The sequence below is a fragment of the Carlito syrichta genome, unplaced genomic scaffold (genome assembly GCF_000164805.1).
Source record: "Carlito syrichta isolate Samal-C Ts95f unplaced genomic scaffold, Tarsius_syrichta-2.0.1 Scaffold302038, whole genome shotgun sequence".
NCBI classification, from domain to species: Eukaryota; Metazoa; Chordata; class Mammalia; order Primates; family Tarsiidae; genus Carlito; species Carlito syrichta.
In genome coordinates this window covers 285,102-304,746 of record NW_007246134.1, presented here as the reverse complement: position 1 = coordinate 304,746, position 19,645 = coordinate 285,102, and the positions used below count along the sequence as shown (strand labels likewise).

The 19,645-nt window shown below is 43.0% G+C and overlaps 1 protein-coding gene across 3 annotated transcripts in view; it reads right to left on the bottom strand.

Moving 5' to 3' along the window:
* Positions 1-503: 503 nt before the first annotated feature.
* SCHIP1 (schwannomin interacting protein 1) overlaps positions 504-19,645 on the bottom strand; it is a 148,928-nt gene continuing 129,786 nt past the window's right edge. For all 3 annotated transcript variants that reach the window (XM_021711309.1, XM_008055936.2, XM_008055935.2), the window contains 5 exons: positions 13,132-13,249; positions 11,814-12,011; positions 10,790-10,913; positions 6,744-6,837; positions 504-1,143 (listed from right to left, as the gene is read on the bottom strand). In XM_021711309.1, the coding sequence (XP_021566984.1) occupies positions 1,092-1,143; positions 6,744-6,837; positions 10,790-10,913; positions 11,814-12,011; positions 13,132-13,249 (586 nt within the window). In that variant the 3' untranslated portion in view covers positions 504-1,091. The remainder of the gene's footprint in view (positions 1,144-6,743; positions 6,838-10,789; positions 10,914-11,813; positions 12,012-13,131; positions 13,250-19,645) is intronic.

Below are 19,645 nucleotides of genomic sequence, written 5' to 3'. Positions count from 1 at the left end.
TCATCATACCTATAGAAGCGGTAAAAATTTTTAAAATAGCCAAAATTGGCCTTGGGAAAAGAATAAGCGCAAGCGTCATGTGTTCATGTGGTGGCTTTCACAAATAGAATTTGATACAATAATAGTCTTTGACAAGACCAGCAGCTGTTAAACAGTAGTAGACTGCTAAAATTCCAAATTAAGAACTTGCCATATTGGAAGTGCTAGCTCTGATGTTGCTGACCTTTGACCTTTTGTGGATGACACTGTCTCTCTCTCTCTCTCTCTCTCTCTCTCTCTCACTCACATACACACACACACACACACACACACACACACACACACACACACACACACACTCTCACACTCTCAAACGCCTCCTGGCAATTTGCTGCCTTGCCTGTCCTCTGAAGCAATTCATTTCTTCACTGATAAAAGCTTCCTGGTGGGAATTTAGTTGTGGAGGAGGGAAGAGTGAGCAAATAGCCAGGCTCGGGCTTGCTAGTGAGCAAAAAGAGATATCATATGAAACAAAGTTTTCATCTTTATTTTACATATTTATACATAAAACTTTCAAGGAACCCTCTGAATCCAACAGAATGTTAATAGCACATCTAAAAAGGAACTTCAGGTAGTCAACATTCACAAAATGTTGAAAACTGAGTCAAATGTACATAGCACGGAGAGCTACGACTTTACTACGGGGCAGGCATGTATTTTTTGACTTGGATAGCACCGTCATTTACAGTTTCTTTAAAACTACAGTGAAGAATGAAAGCAGTCAATGGGAAAATACTGCTCCAACGTAACCTCTCTAAACAAATGAAAATAAAGTTAAAACCACTCTCTCTGATTAACCATGATTGTGATGGTGTCAGTACTATACATTTTTTTGTAACAATATTTCTTTAAAATGCCTGATAGTAAGTGGCACAAGTAAAAAATTAAAATAAATTAAGAAGCAAAGGCCAATCACTGGACATGAAGCTTCAGACATTATCAATGACGAACACTGATATTTGTTTGTTTCTGCGCCACCTTTAGCAACAGCATTTTTACAACCACAGAAGCAAAATAAACTCTAGCTGGTTCTCTGGCTGGATGGCTTCTTTTCACTTCGCGGGCATTTTCTCTGACATGTGCTTCTGCTGACTTTCAGCATGTCTGGAAAATAATTAGTACAATTATTTAGTAGCTGTAGGAAGACCCAAACTGTTTTTCAATCACCAGTTACAACATCCTTCAGACATCGAAGTTCGAAGTTTATCTGAGTGAAATAAATGAGACCAAGAAAAAGCACTGCATTCACACACTGATTTGAACGCTCTAATTTTTATATTCAGTGTTGATTCCTTTTATTGAGGAAGCTGCCAAATTTTTTTTTTGGTAGAAATGAGGTCTTGCTCTGTTCCCCAGGGTGGATTGCAGTGGTGTGATCATAGCTCACTGCAGCCTTAAACTTCTGAACTCAAGAGGTCCTCCCGTCTCAGCTTCCCAAGTAGCTGAGACTACAGGCACATGCCACCATGCCTGGCTAATTTTTTTGATTTTGTGTAGAGATGCGGTCTCGCTGTGATGCCCAGGCTGGTCTCAAACTTCTGGACACAAGTGATCCTCCCACCTTGGCCTCTCAGAGTTCAGGGATTATAAGCATAAACCACCAATGGATTGATTAATCTGGAATTTATTGATATTACTACCTTTGAGAGGGAATATTCTGTGTTTGAAATTGAACAGAAACAAATATTGGGGTTCTTTTATCCACAAATATTTAATGTTTCCTTCCATGCATCTTGGTCCTGGAGATTTGGAAATGAGAAGACAATCAAGTCTTTTTTCTCATGGGGCACATATTCCAATGGGAAGACACAAGAAACAAACAGCAAACAAGGAAATAACAGACAGAAATAAGTGGTAACAGTCAAAACGAGGTGCTGTGACAGAGAGGAATTGAGTGACCCTTTTATCCAACACATGCACGCAGACACAGACCTAGATATTACTAAGGCTCCTGACAAAAACCTGCAGTCAATAACCTAACTCACTCTTACAAAAGCTGATGCCTAACACAAGGTAGAACTTTGTGGTGCCAAGATTTTCCATGTTTGCATATTTTTTTCCCTAGTTAATCTTAAAGGTGGGTGGGTGTGGTGGCTTACACCTGTAATTCTTCTACACTTTGAGGGGGTGGAAGCAGGAGGATCACTTAAGGTCAGGAGTTGGAATCCAGCCTGAGCAACATAGCAAGATCCATCCCTACAAAAATAATTAAAAAATTAGTCAGGTATGGTGGCACAAGCCTGCAGTCTCAGCTCCTCGGAGACTATGGTGGAAGGACAGGAATTTGAGACCAGCCTGTGCAGCACAGTGAGACAGTTTCTACAAAAAAATTAGGTGGGTGTGGTGGTGGCACCTATAGTCCCAGCTACTCAGGAGGCTGAGGTGGGAGGATCGCTTGAGCCCAGGAGCTTGAGGCTGCAGTGAACTATGATGGCGCCACTGCACTTCAGCCTGGGTAAAAGAGTGAGACCCTGTTTCTAAAACAAACAAACAAGGAAACAAACAGACAGACAGACAAAAGCCACTAAGGGCATGATCATGGCAGTGAAGGGAGCAGGGTAAGGTGAGTGAATCTCCTTATTTATCAAGCTCCATTATGACCTGTGAGCCCAAAGTTAGGCCAACCAAGCAGCTGGGTGGTGGCGACAGAGAAGGAGAAATGATGATGCTGTTTTCACCCCTTGAATGAGCATTTCCCAGAGAATGGTGAGGCCCAAAGGCTGCAAAAGACAATGGTTTTGAAAGACCATATTAGGAAATGATTAATTTTGATAAGAGAGAAACATCTACAGCTGTGGTTCTCAGCTCTAATCAAAGGTTTAGGGACAATTTGTGAGTACTACCAGGACTTGGGTAGTCAGTGACATCATGTTTAACTCATTGGTTTTAGGTAGAATGTGTCATCTCTATGATACGGGGAAGACAAACCACAAATACTTTCAGAAATAGGGAAGTTGACGCGGTGTCCCAGACACACTCAGCAGTCCGCAATATTCATCTAACAATAAAACTCAGGAAAGAGTGATCATTGACTCTCCAGTCCTTCAAAAAGCGATCCCCTAATTTAAACCACCGCATGGCCCTGTTTACTGGACACAGGGACCTTGCTCATTTTGTAAAGTAGCTTGTGTGTCTCAATTAAGCAAATTCACCTTGGGAGACCCTGATGCCCAGTGAGTTACAGTTCCACTGTGGCTAACTGAACTACAGCTTTTATAGTAGTTTTGATTTTATTTTTGAGTCAGGGTCTCACTCTGTTGCCCAGGCTGGAGTGCAGTGGCATGATCACGGTTTACCACAGCCTCAACCTCTTGGTCTCAAGCGATCCTCCCACCTCAACTGCCTGAGAAGCTGGGACTACAGGTTTATGCCACCACACTTGGCTAATTTTTAAACATTTTTTGTAGAGATAAGGTCTCACTATGTTGCCCAGGCTGGCCTCAAACTCCCAGACCCAAGCCATCCTGCTGCTTTAGCCTCCCAAAGTGCTGGGATTACAGGCATGAGTCACTGTGCCCAGCCACTTACAGCACTTTAAAAATATGTATCTATACATATATATTAGCACAAGTACACATGCACAGACATGCACACACATCGAGGAGTTTTCTGGAAAGGGAAGAAGAGCAGACAGTAAACAGCTTCAGCAAATATTGAAAGCTGGGTGTTACTGCGAGGCATACACAGGTGCATTTCATTACAACTTTAAACAAAGGAGAGAAAGGGTTTCAGTCCATAAAACTAAAAGGTTCTAGAAAGTCCCTGTTAGGATGTGTTTCACTGAAGCCCACCAATATTCCTTTTTATAATCTGTCATTATTGAGGACATACTATGTGCCTGGCCGGCCCTGTGCTAGGTTCTGGGGACAAGGGGTAAATGAAAATGCCATCATCTCTGCTTTCAGGGAGTTGGGATGGAGAAACAGCAGACAACACCCAGCATAGGGTACCAATCCAGTCTTGGTGATCCAGAGCCAGGTCACATGACAGCTAGTGCTGCTTTGTGGCACACACCATGTGGCTGGTCATATGGACTGGCTTACGGTCAGCTCCCTGGGAATGGTCCTGATGCTGGTGGAGGTGGAAGATGTTTAGTGCACTGACAGTTCATTGTAAGAGGAGGAGGATGACTGCTAAAAAGCTAGGTTTTTGGGGGTGAAAAAGGACTTCTCCAAAGAAGCATCATGTAAACCTGGGGTTCTCAAATTTGGCTGCACATTAATCAACTAGGAGCTTCAAAACAAACATGACACCCATGCCACCTCATAGAATAACTGAATCAGAATCTCCGAAGTGGGACCCACACATTTTTTTTTTAAAGCAATGGGGTCTTGCTTGGTTACCCAGGCTGTAGTGCAGTGGCGCCATCGCTCACTGCAGCCTCAAACTCCTGGGTTCAAGAGGTCCTTCCGCCTCAGCCTCCTGAGTAGCTGGGACTACAGGTGCGCATCACCAGGCCTGGTTAGTTCAAGATTTTTTTTCTTTTTTGTAGAAATGACATTACGACTGTATAAGTTTCCCAGGTGGTTCCTATATGCAACCAAAATTGAGAACCACTGACTTGAATGCATACCTGGAATGGTGGAAGTTGGGCAGCTAAGGGGAAGAGGTGGTCAAAAGTTCCTAGCTGCCCCCAGTCACATGGAGCTTTCTGGAATCTGGCTGCAGGACTTGGACGCTGCCTTTAGGGATGTCTAGTACTCTCAGGTCCCCTCAGTGAGCAAAGTTACTTCCCTGTAGCCAGGAAGAGATACAGAAGCTTTTTCCCACCTAGTGGGAGGCTGGGCAGGGAGATCATGTCCTTGTCTGTGGAGGACAGCTCCACTGAGGATGTCCACCACACCCCTAAATTAGTGACTCCTCTTCTTTTAACCTGCTCTGTTTCCCATGGTCACACCTGCCCTCTTTCCCATGGTCATCTAAAAAGTATAAAAACATCCACTGCAAACCTAAGTGTTAGCCTAACACTTTTAGGAAGCCTTGTTTTTTCTCTCTCTCTCTCTTTTTTTTTTTTTTAAAGCAATGGGGTCTTGTTCTGTTACCCAGGCTGTAGTGCAGTGGCACCATCATAGCTCACTGCAGCCTCAAACTCCTGGGTTCAAGAGGTCCTTCCGCCTCAGCCTCCTGAGTAGCTGGGACTACAGGTGCACATCACCAGGCCTGGTTAGTTCAAGATTTTTTTTCCTTTTTCTAGAAATGAGGCCATGCTATGTTGTCCAGCTAGTCTCAAACTCCTGGCCTCAAGCAATCCTCCCACCTTGGCCTCCCAAAGTACTGGGATTACAGGTATGAGCCAGTGCACCCAGCCATTAAGAAGGACATTCCTTTTTAATGTTCTAGCCAAGAAGGAACACCAACATTGTTTTGAGGGGCAGAAGAAAGGTCTTTGTTACCACAGGCAAATCGGAGAGCTTACAAAAGAATTTTTTTTTCCCAAAAATGTTGGTCCTAGTTGTATATTTCACCACTGATTTCCCATAATCTTAATACCTGTGTGCACATTTCTTAGACTAATAAAAAGGGATCAGTTTCACGATTGTTGGTGCAGTGCCTGAAAACATCTGCAGATAGCAATAATATTATTTGAGTGTTATTGCAATAATTCAGATGCAGAAAAGTATGTTCAGAGAGTATGAGAAGGCTCACTGTTTTTGTTTTCTTGGTTAGCGATGAGGCAATATAATATTAAAAACACACAAAATAGTGTTGTCTGTAGGTCTTTAAAAAAGTCTAAACATAGTATTGCAGCATTATTTCTTTTGCTACCAAAACGATTTTTACATCCTTGCATCACTAGACAATTATGATATAGCCTTACACACTGAGAAAAGAGGTCCTGGGGCAGGGCTGGGAGTTCTGTCACTACACATGTTTTCAAGTGTTGATCATGTGATTACTTCCCTGTGTTACCGTGACAAGAAGTGTTTTTTCCTTGGAGAGTGTTCTAGTCTCTGAATACTACTTCTAGGATTAACAGTCACGGCCACCTCCTGGTTTAAAGACTTCCTATGGCTCATCTCAGAAAAAGTGACATGGTAAATATGTGAGCACAGGAATGTTTACAGTATTTTGTATATTTTATACATCTACAATGACACAAGGAAAGCTACTAAAACAGGCAAGGTTCTGAGCAGCATTCATCTAGCTTCCTTACCCCTAGGGAGGGAAAGCATTCTTTACCTCTTCACAGAGAGACAGCCAGAGCCAAGCCCAGCTAGAATTTCAAGGCCTGGAGTTTTCCCCCCAGTGAGGACAGTCTGGTGGCACTGGGTTGCAGAGAGATGCCAGTGTTCTTGCCTTCTGGGCATAGCAGAAGCGACTGAGAGCTGGGTCACAGCAGAGCTAGTGCCACTTTGTGGCACCCACCCCATGGCTTCTTGTGTGGGAACACACTAGCCTGAAAGGGGACGGTCCTTCAGGGGAAAGTCCTTCTGGGCCAAAACTGCTGTCCCGATGCGAGTGGAGGTGGAAGAAGTTCTAATGTACTAACAGTTCTAATGTCTCAGTTTAAGAGGACGGTTAAAAGCAATTCGCTGGGTGAGGAGGGGTTCTAGGTGCTTCTTTTCCCTCTGAACAGCAGATGCATTCAAGGTCAGGTGAATGACTCATGGGAGTAAAGGGAGCTGTTCTCTAGAGCTGCTTCCTGTCCTCATTCTTAAATTTCACACTACTCCAGGCTTCTTTCCTTCTTTAGCTGTACTGACCTGGTCAAGTCCTCGATGTCCACCAGCATAGCATCTTGCTCTGTGTGCAGCTCATCTCGAATGAGAAGCAGCTGGACCAACTCTTCATTCAAGCCTGCAGCAAAGAAAAGAGCAGTTAAAAACGACAAAACTAGGCTGGGTATGGTGGCTTATGCCTGTAATCCCAGTGCTTTGGGAGGCTGAGGCAGGAGGATTACTTGAGTCCAGGAGTTCAAGACTAGCTTGGGATTGGCTGGGCACAATGGCTCACACCTATAGTCCCAGCACATTGGGAGGCCCAGGCAGGAGAATTGCTTGAGCCCAGGAGTTCAAGACCAGCCTGGGTAACATAGCAAAACCCTGTGTTTACCCTCTTCCCCCCCAAAAATTAGCTGGGCATGGTCGCATGCACTTGTAGTCACAGTTGCTCAGGAAGCTGAAGCTGCAGGATCACCTGAGCCCAGGAGGTGGAGGCTGCAGTGAGCCATGACTGTGCTGCTGTACTCCAGCCTGGGTGACAGAGTGAGACTCCAACTCAAAAAAAAAAAAAAAAAAAATCGAGCATGGGCAACATAGTGAGACCTCATCTCTACAAAAATAAAAAATCAGCTGGGTATGATGGTGCTACAAAAATAAAAAACAAAAAATTAGCTGGGCATGATGTGTGTATGCCTGTAGTCTCAGCTACTTCAGAGGCTAAGGTGGGAGGATCACCTGAAGTCAGGAGGTTTAAGCTGCAATGAGCTATGGTCACCCCACTGCACTACAGCCTGAGCAACAGAGCGAGACCCTAGCTCTTAAAACAAACAAGCAATCAAACAAACAAAACTGCATCTAACACAGAACGTGGCACTATTTAATTCTATAAGCCAGTATATAAACAAACAGCTAAACATAATAGGAAAGATAAAGTTTGTAAAAATGTAGACTTCTTATATACAGAAACACGGCTAATTTGCATAATGATAGAGGTGTTGTGAGTAAAGGAAGAAATATTTCCAATGAAATTCACATTAAAGTGGGATCAGCAATTGTTACCTGTTAGAAAAACAGCTAATTAGAAAAAGAGGGGAGTTGTTTTGAAGACATGGACAATAAAGTCTGGAGTGCGTTAAATTTGCCACCTTTCCCTTTCAGGCTGCTCCCTCTTGCCTCACTGGGAGTTGGAGGGTCCCCTCTAGGTCTGGCAACCCTACATCAGATGCCCAGCTGGAGAGGAAGGCAGGAATGCCCCAAGGCTTCTTGTGGTCCTGGGAAAGAAGCCCATGTGCAGGTTCTCTAGGAAAAAGTTGTATCTGAAGATACTACAAAATCAGACTTGTGGTATAGTTATATGTGCAGGACCTGAAGATAAATAACCCCTGAAATCTCTAGACCACAGGGTAGAAAATATTCCTTTAGCTTCTATTAGGCATCAAATATATGTAGATGGCAATTGTGGGAGCAATTTTGTATAAGTGCCATCATCTTTTAATCTTGGCTGGCCCATGAGTGGCCTATAATCAAAGCTGAACTCCAACCAATCAGAAGTGTCTCACTTGCATGGGGGGAATCCTAAAACTCACCCTTACCAAAAAGAAGGTCAAACTCCCTGGGAAAAAAACCTCAAGCCACCATCCACTGCTTTCATACAGCATATACAATAAAACTGTTTTTCTACTTGAATCTGACTTAGGTGAATACTTTTATCTCCTGGGACTCTGGCTGTCTGGTCCCAACCCTCCCCACAGAAGTATTTCTGGTTCTCCTGAAATCAGTGCCCTAGATTAATTTGGCTCCTGCCTCTGAAAAATATGAACAAAGAAGTGGAAATGCTTTCTGAGACCCTGACTTCAAATGATGCATTTATCAGTCTTTAGATCAGACTAGTTCCCAATTTTAAAAAGACAGTCAAAAAAAGAAAAAAAAAAAAAATCATACCAAGAGGTCTAACATTTCATTTACTTCTGAAAAAGTCTAGATGGCAATTTTATTATTTAAAAGTCTAAGGAAGATGCTTCAGTGTTAAAATATCAGAAAGCCTTTTTAGTCTTTGAAAGGATAACAACCCTGGTAATTAATTCCCAACTAAAATTAAAATGCAGCTGTAGAATTTTTTTTTAACCTGGTGACTCTATGGTTTCTTAATTAAAATGTTTAATCCTTTCTCTTGATTTTAAAACAATACTGAATGGATTAACTTGGCAAAGAACATCCAATTTTTTATTTGGATCTAGTGAAAAAAAATTTATTTTTTCTAGTGTGCTTGGGGTAGCTTTTTTTTTCTTTCTCCTTTTATTTTTTTTGAATCTGAATTTCATTCTGTCACCCAAGCTGGAGTGCAGTGACACAATCATGGTTTACTGAAGCCTCAACCTCCTAGTTGATCCTCCCACCTCAGTCTCTTGAGTAGCTGGGACCTGGTGCCACCACGCCAGGCTAATTTTTAAATTTTTTGTAGCGATGAGGTCTTGCTATTTTGCCCAGGCTAGTCTCAAGTTCCTGGGCTCAAGCAATTCTCCCACCTTGGCCTCCCAAAGTACTGGGATTACAGGGAGCATACAGGAAGCCACTTCACCTGGCCTGTTTCGGTAGCTTTCTATACTGTTAATCAGTGGAACTCCTGCATATCTCACCCTTAGTGCATTGGAATTTTTTTTCCAATAGGGAGTTTTAAGTTTTTTCTTATGAAAAATTTCAAACTGATATAAAAGCAGAGAAGATGAATCCAATCAGGTTTGACAAAGATCAACTCATGGCCAAGCCTGAATCATCTCTTTTCTCCTACTGAATGATTTTACAGCAAATTTCAGACATCACATTACTTCATCTGTAAATGCTTCAGAATGTATTTCTAAAAAACAGGGGCTTTTTGCTTTTTTAAACTTCACATAAGCACTACCTTTATCATACTTAGGAAAATCTTTACTAGAATATTCAGTTAGTGTTCAAACTTCCCCATTTGGCTCATAAATGCTTTTTTAACAGTTGGTTTGCTTGAATGCATTTGGCTGGCATGTCTCCTGGATTCCTTTGAACCCATAAACCCATGTGATTATAGAGAATCATGTATTCCAGAGGCTGGAGGGATCATGAGTTTACCTTGCCTGACCATGTCATCTAAGTGAGAATGTTCTCTGCATGACCCCTCACCTCGAGGGGGCCCCACTCACCACCCCCGATGGATGCTTCTGTTAGAGATCCTTCTTTATCCTGGGGAAAAAAGCCCATACTGTGTCGCCCTGCAGTTTTTACATATTGGTTACACATATGTCTAATGCCTGGAGGTCCCCAAATAAGTCTAACCTGACTTAATGATGATGATACCACCTGAAATGAATGTATATACAAGTAAAGTAAAAGGTATCATTGTAGAGTGACTGGTATCTGCAGAGTTGTACTCTAAAAACAGATGTTGTGAGTCACAGGCATGCACTGTGCTAGGCACCAGGGACTGAAAACCAGTTAAAAGGGCCGGTAACTATTGTTGAGTCTTGAAACATTCTTAAGTCTTCTGAACATTTTACAGTTAAAAACAACAAACAAACAGCCTTCATTCTTTTCCTTTCCTTGCAAGCACAAAGGAGGAGCCCATTGAAATGCCCTACAAAAGGGAATGGGTCAAGAAAGAAGCACTAAGCTGGGCATAGTGGCTCACACATGAAATTCCAGTACCTTGGGAAGCGGGAGGATCTCTTGAGCCCAAAAGTTTGAGACCAGCCTAGGCAACATAGTGAGATCCTGTCTCTACAAATAAAATAACAAAATTACCTGGGCATCTAGTCCCAGCTACTGGGGAGACAGAGGCAGGAGGATTGCCTGACCCCCAGAGATGAAGGCTGTGGTGAGTTGTGATAGTGCCATTGCATTCCAATCTGGACAACAGAGTGAGATCCTGTCTCTTACAAAAAAAAAAAAAAGGAAAGGAAAGTCGCAATAAAAAGAAATAAAATATTAAAAATAAAAATCACGCACGCACACATGATAGCTAAGGCCTCCAAAAAAGAAAGCAAGTTAAAGAAAAAGAAAGCACTCTCCTGTGATGTTTTGCATTGATGGTCAGGTTGCCAAGCACATGTCGCACTTACTTTCTATCTGAGAATGGAGGTCATTGACAATCACTTGTAGCTGCCCGATAGTCATGTCTCTCAGGTCCGTGGGCTTTAAACTTCTCTTCATCAAGCACTCGCTTATATGAGGCATGTGCGGCAGCTGAGGATGCAGAGGGGAGGAGATGGAGGGTGAGCAGAGCCGCAGATGTGCTGAACATAGGCCCAGTTTCCTCCAAAAAGGCCCACCCTCTCCCACCCATAGCCAGTTAGGTGCTGTGTGAAAAAGCTTTTCTAGTCTGTGACTTTCCCCATGTGGGGCCCTAAACACACCATATGACCCAATATGCTGCAGGTATCACAACGGGACAGCACCGGCCACAAAAGCTTCTTGACTGGTTTTGACAGCGGTGAGTCAATTATTACAGCCACCGCATAAATAACATCAATGACATGGAAAGAATTAGTATCGGCTACTATTAAGTAATGTATACCACGCTACGAGCACTGTGCAGTATGCTCTGAATGCCTTATCTCACTGAATCCTCACAATTGTGCTCAGACAATGGGCCACTATTATGTCCATTTTATAGATGAAAACACTGAGACTAAGTAACTTGCCCAGAACCCCAGAGCATGTCAGTGGCAGAGCTAGACTGATACTCCCAAGTCCAGGGCTGATGTTCACTGTGCTATATTGTCTTCATTGACACGTGGGTTGATTATTATAGCAATAGGAAGTTTGCCATGATCAATGGGTTCTTAAAACTGAGATTGCTTTAAAGGAATTTAAATATTCCTGTGACAGCTAATATTACCCCAAAGAAAAATACATATAAATCAAGAGCAAACTTCACTTTTGTGAAATCTGTGGCTTATGTATTTTTCAGTGCTGCAGTAGGAAGGAAAAAAGAAACAAACCCAATCATTTCTCAATGACAGGACTTTTTACAAACTGTCTTGGAGAAACCCCAGTTTGCATCATTCTGGGAAAGGACCCAGGAGGCGACAACCGTCCGCAGCCCCTAGACTACTGCCTGGTGTCTCAGTCTTTGCTGCTTACAAGGTCAGCGACGGGAGACTTTTTCCTGTTCTGTTTTTCCACCTCGACTTGCATTTTGGCCATTGGCTTGGCCATGGCAAGGGCCATTTTGGCTTCGGCCTGTAATTTCTTTTGCCTGGTGAGGAAGTCCATGTCATCCAGGGATTCGGATTCCTCTTCCGTAGTGTCTCTATCGGAATAGGAAGAACTCTGTTTGCTCTGTGAAGGGAAAAAGAGCAGCCTGACTGTCCACACCAGTGACCATCCATGTCGAGATGGTTAAAGCATTCCCCGAACCCCTCTCAGCGAATGAGGGTTCCCTCCATCAACTCGCTGCTTGATTTGAACTACACATATCTTAAGTAGCACAAAAAAAGATCTTATTTATTTGAGTCAGGGCCTTACTCTATTGCCCAGGCTGGAGTGCAGTGGCACGATCATTGCTATCTGCAGTCTCAACCTTCTGGGCTCAGGCGATCCTCCTGCCTTAGCTACTCAAGTAGCTGGGACTACAGGTGCGAGCCACTATGCCTGGCTAATTTTACTGATTTTCTTTTGTCGAGGTGGGGGTCTCACTATGTTGCCTAGGCTGGTCTTGAACTCCTGGGCTCAGGTGATCCTCCCGTCTCAGCCTCCCAAAGTGCTGGGATTACAGGTGTGAGCCACCACGCCTGGCCAAACATAAAAAAGTGTATTTTATAATAGGCTCCCATTTTAACATAAATATTAAGAGTAGTAAAATTAATAACAGGGAAAATAGATTTATAACAAACTTGAGACTTCTTTGATTCTTGGTCTCAAAATTTTCCTGAAGTGACCAGACACAACAAGATATTGACTCCCAGCTAAGTTCCTATGCTGGTCCTTAAGATAGACAGGATTTGAAGTGTCCAATGATGATCTGATGTCACACTGCACTCAGTGCCTAACATGATTTCCTCTTTGTTGGTCTTTGGTTAAAAAAAAAAAAAAAGGGCCTCACAGAGAGGAAAGAATTCCAGCAGCAGGCACCCATGATGATTCAGTCTACTTCTGTAATGTATTGGAAAGTAATGAACTCAGATTTTCAGCCCAATAGGGGAAGGACCGGTATTTAGTGTAATTTCCTTTTAGAATTTTTTAAAGCATGTCTGCTTTCTCTATAGTCTAATATGAGGGTAGTCACTTACTTTAACAAAACGTATATATCTTGACTATATCACAACCTTGACTTTTCAATCATGGTCAAGTTTTAGAAGCATGCAATTCTAAGATACTTTTCAATCTCTGCATTGTTTGTTTCTGAGGCACGACAAAAAAATTGAACATTGAGGCTCAGCCAGCAGCTGTTCAGACTCACCATGGGAGACAAGGGGGTGTCCAAGCTGGTTTCAGTCTTGCTGTCATCGGCGTCACTGTCCTTATCACTGCCACTGTCATTGACGAAGCATATCTGCAGGTTCATCCCGCTCTGCAGTCTGGACAGAAACAAACAGGACATGAATTCTACTTAGCTGTCTGTTACTGGGCCGCAGTCAATAGGACTGACTGATTCTGCTAACAGAATGTAGTTTTATGCGTTCTTCGCTTGGAGTACTAAGTGACCAATATTACCTTCCACTTAATAAGTGATAACTTTAACAAGATTTTCCAATATTCTGTTGGTTTCTTTCACAGCAGTTTCATGTTAAGTGAAAGATAATTTAAGTCCACATGTTATAGTGCCCAGCACAATCCCAAACACTTAGCGCACGATAAAAATGTGTTGTCATAGATCTTAGTCCTTTCAATCAAGAGGGCCTTGGCCAAATAGGCACTTGGCATCATCTAAGGTCTTGGCCCAGGGGACCAATTCAAAGATGCTCATTGCAGCCAGCATCCCAAGGGCACAACTCTCTGAAGAAAGACTCCTTTTCTTCCCAAATTGACAGAATAGGATTGTGTAAAGGAAACTTTTATTAAGACAGTTGCCAAAAGCCAGTCAAAGGAACTCATTTTTGTCATTAAGAAAGAAAAACAACTGGGCACAGTGGCTCACACCTGTAATCCCAGCACTTTGGGGAGGCCAAGACAGAAGGACTGCTTGAGCCCAGGAGTTTGAGACCAGCCTGGGCAACATAGCAAGACCTTGCCTCTACCAAAATAATAATAATAAAATAATAATAATAATAATGATAATAGCTGGGTATGGTGGCATGCACCTGTCATCCTACTCGGGGGCTGAGGTGGAAGGATTGCCTGAGCCCAGGAAGTTGAGGTTGCAGTGAGCCATGATTGTGCCACTGAACTCCAGCCTGGGTGACAGAGTGAGAACCCAACTCAAAAATAAAATAAAATAAATACATAAATAAAGAAGAGAGAAGAAGAGGGAGAAGGGGGGAAGAGAGAGGGAGAGAGAGAGAGAGAGAGAGAGAGAGAGAGAGAGAGAGAGAGAGAGAATATGAAAGAAAAACACCTGGAGAAATGTAAGGAAACCCAAGCCCAGTTGGAAGGGCGACAAAGCCTTAGAACACAGGCAGGTTCGTGGTGAGTCCTGAAGCTCTAGGGATGATATTGTTGGAAACACAGTCATAGTGACCTGGCATGTATCTGCCACATACTCAGCCAGACTGCAGTCCTAACCTTTCTCCTGTCTCGGCTTCCCAAAGTGCCAGGATTACCAGGCATGAGCCACTGTGCCCAAACATTTTTAAAGAAGTAATTTTCTTAGCATCTCTCAGAGCCTTAGTTTTTGTGTATGTTCAGGGAAAAAAAGACCAAAGGAGGCTCCTAAGCCAGAAAAGATCCCAGAGAGGCTGCTCTAAGCCAGGTTCAGGGTGGAGGACATGGATTTTTTTCAGGTGCTATGACTGCCATAGGGAGAAATGCAAAGAGCCGCTGACCTACTGTTTTGGCATTTATAGTTAATGTTTTTAATTCTAGTGGTATGGATGTCTTGTAGAAATTGCTCAGATGGCTCATTTAAAATGCATCTTTCATTGAAAACAACACAGAATCCAGAAAAAAATCTGATTTAACACAGGCACAGTAATTGTTACGGAGGTGGACTGCCACCTATTGTTCAATTCTATAATTACTGAAAGTTCCAGCTTCCGTTCCTGTAAGAAAATGCAACCTCTTCCTCAGAACACAGGTTTGATTCCCTCCTGATCCTCATGGCCAGGGAAGGAGAGCCAGGCCTGGGTTGGAGGGTTGGAGGCAAAAGGTTCCAACGCGATCAGCTGAAGGTGCTTGCAGTCAGGTACACTTCAGTTCTGAACCCTCACTTCTTTCTTCAGGCACATTAGATAAGCTCTATGAACCCCAGTTTTCTCATCTGTAAAATGGGATGAATAAGATCCAGCCCAGTGTTTTACAGGAAGAATCATTCAGAGCTTGGTACAGAGCAGTTCTCTATACCTGTTAGTTGGTCTCCTGTCTCTACTAACTGAAAGTTAGACAAAGGAACACAGGACTTTAGAGGTGAAGTGACTTTGTAAAAGGACCTCTAAAGTCACTTACTCTCTTACCTCTCACCTGGTCACAGCAATCCCAGATGCAGCCTTAATTCTGACAAAGCACATGCAAGCTGCCTTTAACTATTACTCAGCCTGTCTTACTGAGCTAGGATTTGATTCCTTTTAACTTTTTTTCCATTGGATTTTTTTTTCCTGGAGAAATCTAACATGTTCAGGATACCCTTTGATTCCACACAAGTTAAAAAAAATTTTTTTTTTTTTTGAGTCAGAGTCTCACTTTGCTGCCCAGGCTGCAGTGCAGCTGGCATGCTCATGGTTACTGCAGCCTCGACCTGTTGGACTCAGGTGATCCTTCCGCCTTAGCCTTCCAAGTAGCTGGAACTACAGGCATGTGCTACCATGTCTGGCTTATTTTTTGATTTTTTATTGTAGAGACAAGGTCTCACCAAGTTGCTCAGTCTGGTCTTGAACCCCGGAGCTCGGTCAATCCTTTCACCTCAGTCTCCCAAAGTGCTAGGCTTGAGCCACTGTGACTGGCTAAGTTTAAAATTTTTAATGTGTGTAGTTAGTCTAAAAAATTAGAACCAAACCATTTTTAATAATAAAACTCAAGATCTACTAATTGGAAAATGGTGGGAAAGAAAACTGCTTGCAGTTTTTTTTTTGAGTTGGAGTCTCACTCTGTCACCCAGACTGGAGTGCAGTGGCCGCTCCCAGTCACCACAGCCTTGACCTGCTGGGCTCCGGCAATCCTTCCGCCTCAGTCTTCCAAGTAGCTGGAACTACAGGCGCGCGCTACCATGCCTGGCTAATTTTTTAATTTATTGTGGAGATGAGGTCTCACCAAGTTGCCCAGGTGGGTCGCGAACCCGTCGGCTCAGGCAACTCACTCACCTCAGCCTCCCAAGGCACAGGATTACAGGCTGAGCCACCGAGCCTGGCTGTTTGCAGATTAAAAACAGACATATTAAAAAAGTTAACCTGAATTTGAATCTAAGATTATGTTGCATTTTCTATTTATTGAATAAAGTCTTGAGAAGAAGGGCCTGGTTCCTAAATACACAGTTTATAACAGTTGACAAGAACACACAACACAGAATACAAAAGCAAATTGTTTAAAATGTCCAAAGGTATATTTTTTTTATTCAGAAGAAAGCCTGATCATAAATTCTGTTGTTCTGCCCCAAGCTGACCTTTTTTTGAAGGATTAATCCAGACCTAAATCAACCATCCCATGTTTCTAATTCAGGAAGGCAAAGGAAAAAAGGCGGAGGTGGAGAGGATGGAGATTTAAGCGTCTGGGTGAAATCTTAAAAAATGCCTCAGGTAGGAATTCAGAAAATCGCCTTAGTACCACATTATCACCACAGGAAACTGAAGGAGCTTCTTATAGGGTGAGACTTATAATTCCTTAGAGCGGTAATCACCGAGAATGTTACTTTCAGGAAAAGGAAATTATATGACATAACAGTTAATGGTTCAGAGGGAATTTTAGTAAAGACATCTTAAAAAGGGCTCAGGTTTCAAGAAGGATTTGTTTGCCTTTAGCCTTTAAGCGGTTTTTGAGAGGAAGCTGGCTCTGGGTGAAACTCAACCACCTCTCCCAGGCAGCAACCTGACCGGGTGATAGGGCCAACCTGGAGCTGCTCAGGCCTCTGGGGTCGACGGACAGATGACCCCTGTCCTGGGCCCCTGCCCACCCTGGGAAGGAACGTAGGTTCATGAGGCTCATATCTGAAAGCTGGAGTTCCCCAGGCCTCTGCCCCTCATACTGCAGTGTATCTGGCCTCTCTTAGAGCCAGGCTTGCAAAATTCATGTTGTGGAGGGCCTACTTCGCCTGGATCACTTCAAGCACAGTCTGAGGTAAAAACAAAACACGATCCTTTTCTTGTTCGTTAGGGATACAATTTCAAGGTATGGAGTTCAAGGTGGCTTGACATTCCAAGTGGCATTGAGCAGAGCTCTGTGTGCCAAGTTGCCAGATGTCGGCCTCGCCCGTAGATTTTATTTCAGAAAGGTCTGTCCTGGTTATCCCAGAAGTCTCTTCTCCTTCCTGTACCACATGGCAATGGAAAACAACACTGCTGTCTGGAGTTGCTGACAGGGTGTACCGGGGGCTTGGGAAGGGGGTGTTCTTGATGAAGCATGCTTGGAACACAAAGAGATAAGGCCAAGCATGTCTTCTGGCCACCTCAGTGTGGCAAGAGTGGCCTCTGTGTGACAGTGCCTACTGGAGCAGGAGGGCATAGGGTTGAGAGGCTGCTCAGGGACCAGGTCTGCCTGGCATTTACAGTGAGGAAGATTGCTACTTCCAACTACTGTTCCCAGGGATATTATTAAAATATGCACAGAATTGAGAGGATCTCAAAGAGAAGGTTTTAAACATTTTTTTTGCATTTTTTCAATCATTATTTTCATTTTTTAATAGAGATGGGGTCTTGTGGGTCCTGAACTCCTAACCTCAAGTGATGCTCCTCCCTTGGCTTCCTAAAGTGCTGACATTTACAGGCATGAGCCATCATGCCTGGTCTTTTTTTTTTTTTTTAATTATTTTTGTAGAGACAGTACAAAAATACTGTCTAGGCTCCTCGGCACAGAGCTCGATCTGCAGTGGTCCCACTGAAGCCTGAGACATGTGTGAGAGCTCAGCCATGCACAGTCAAGGTATAAACCAGACCATAGCTGACCACAGACACATGAGGAAGCCTGTCCCAGCCCAGCACAGACCAGCAGAACTGCCCAACTGACCTACAGGATCTAAGCAGAAATTAAAGTTGATACCTGTCTGTTACTAATGTGGGTGTTCTTTTTGTTTTTTTTGTTTTTTTTTGTGGGTGGTTTTTTAAATGACACATCATTGTGGCGATAGGTAACTGATACAAGGTCACAAAGTCAGAGACTACAGGCTGGACTTCTACTAATGTTTTTTTTTTTTTTTTGAGTTGGGAGTTTCACTCTTTTGTCCAGGCTATAGTGCAAAGGCACAATCATGGCTCACCACAGTCTTGACCTTCTGGGCTTAGGCAATCTTTCCCCCTCAGCCTCCTGAGTAGTTGGGACTACAGGCATGTGCCACTATGCCTGGCTAATTTTTTGATTTTTTAATAGAGACATGGTCTTGCTATTTTGCCCAGGCTGGTGTTGAACTCCTGGGCTCAAGTGATCCTTTCGCCTTGGCCTCCCAAAGTGCTGAGATTACAGGTGTGAGCTCGGACTTCTGATTTTTGAATCCAGTGGTCTGTCCCTTATACCATACTTGACCCCAGGTTTGGATTTATTAGATCTTGTCTGTGTCTGGCAAATACAATTTTAAGCCTTCTGTACTTGCTTATGACTTTAAGGCAGTTGTATGGCCTTCGATAGGAAACAGAGCCAGAGGAAATTTCCATATACCAGGAATTCCAAATGAGCATTGCACTTTATTTTTCTACAACCAGTGTGGCCCGAGAGCCACCACCCACGCTGTGCCATTTGTCACTCAATATCCCCAACTAGTTTGTGGCCAAAGCCATTAAGATATATTATTTCCATTTATTTTAATGGCTCTTTGATGCATTATTCAAAGGTTTTACATGCAATGAGTAATCACCATATTTTTATACCATATCTTTTTCTGTTATGAGAATTTCAAAGGCGATGAAACATAAAATGTAGATTGTAACTACCCAAGGGTAACTACAAACACATTTCATTTTTCTGAGAATTTGTCATGAAGAAAGAATTTGGGAACAATTGAAGTTTGGGTAAGCTTTAGATGTACTGTGTGTGACGGTGTCTCTAGAGAAACGTGTTGAGGTAGGTTAAAATGAGACATTGCTACTTCTTGAGAAATTATAAAACACTTTCCCTATTCCACAAACTCTCCCCCCCTTCTTTTTACTATTCACTGTTCCATACTGATGTTTACTATGAGAATTATCAAAGTGCCTATCACTATTTAAAAAATACAAAAAACGCCAGGCATGGTGGTGTAAGCCTGTAATTCCAACACTTTGGGAGGCTGAGATGAGAGAACTGCCTGAGTCCAGGGGTTTGAGAGCAGCCTGGACAACAAGGCAAGACCATGTCTCTATAATAAATCAAAAAGTTAGATGGGTGTGGTGGTGCACGCCTGTAGTTCCAGTTACTTGGAAAGCGAGGTGGAAGGATCGCCTGAGCCCAGCAGGTTGAGGCTGCGGTGGCTGTGAGCATGCCACTGGGTGACAGAGTAAGACACTGATTCAAAAAAAAAAAAGGGAGAAAGTTTCTATTTCTACTTTGTTATTATGAAAATATCAATTTAATGCTCTATACCTTATTTTCTTTTAGTGGGATTGTGTTTACTTGCTTTTGCTAAGTGACGTGTAAAGCATAGGATGATAATTTATTGGACTTTTTAGCTTTTTTTTTTTTTTTTTTGAGTTGGAGTCTCACTC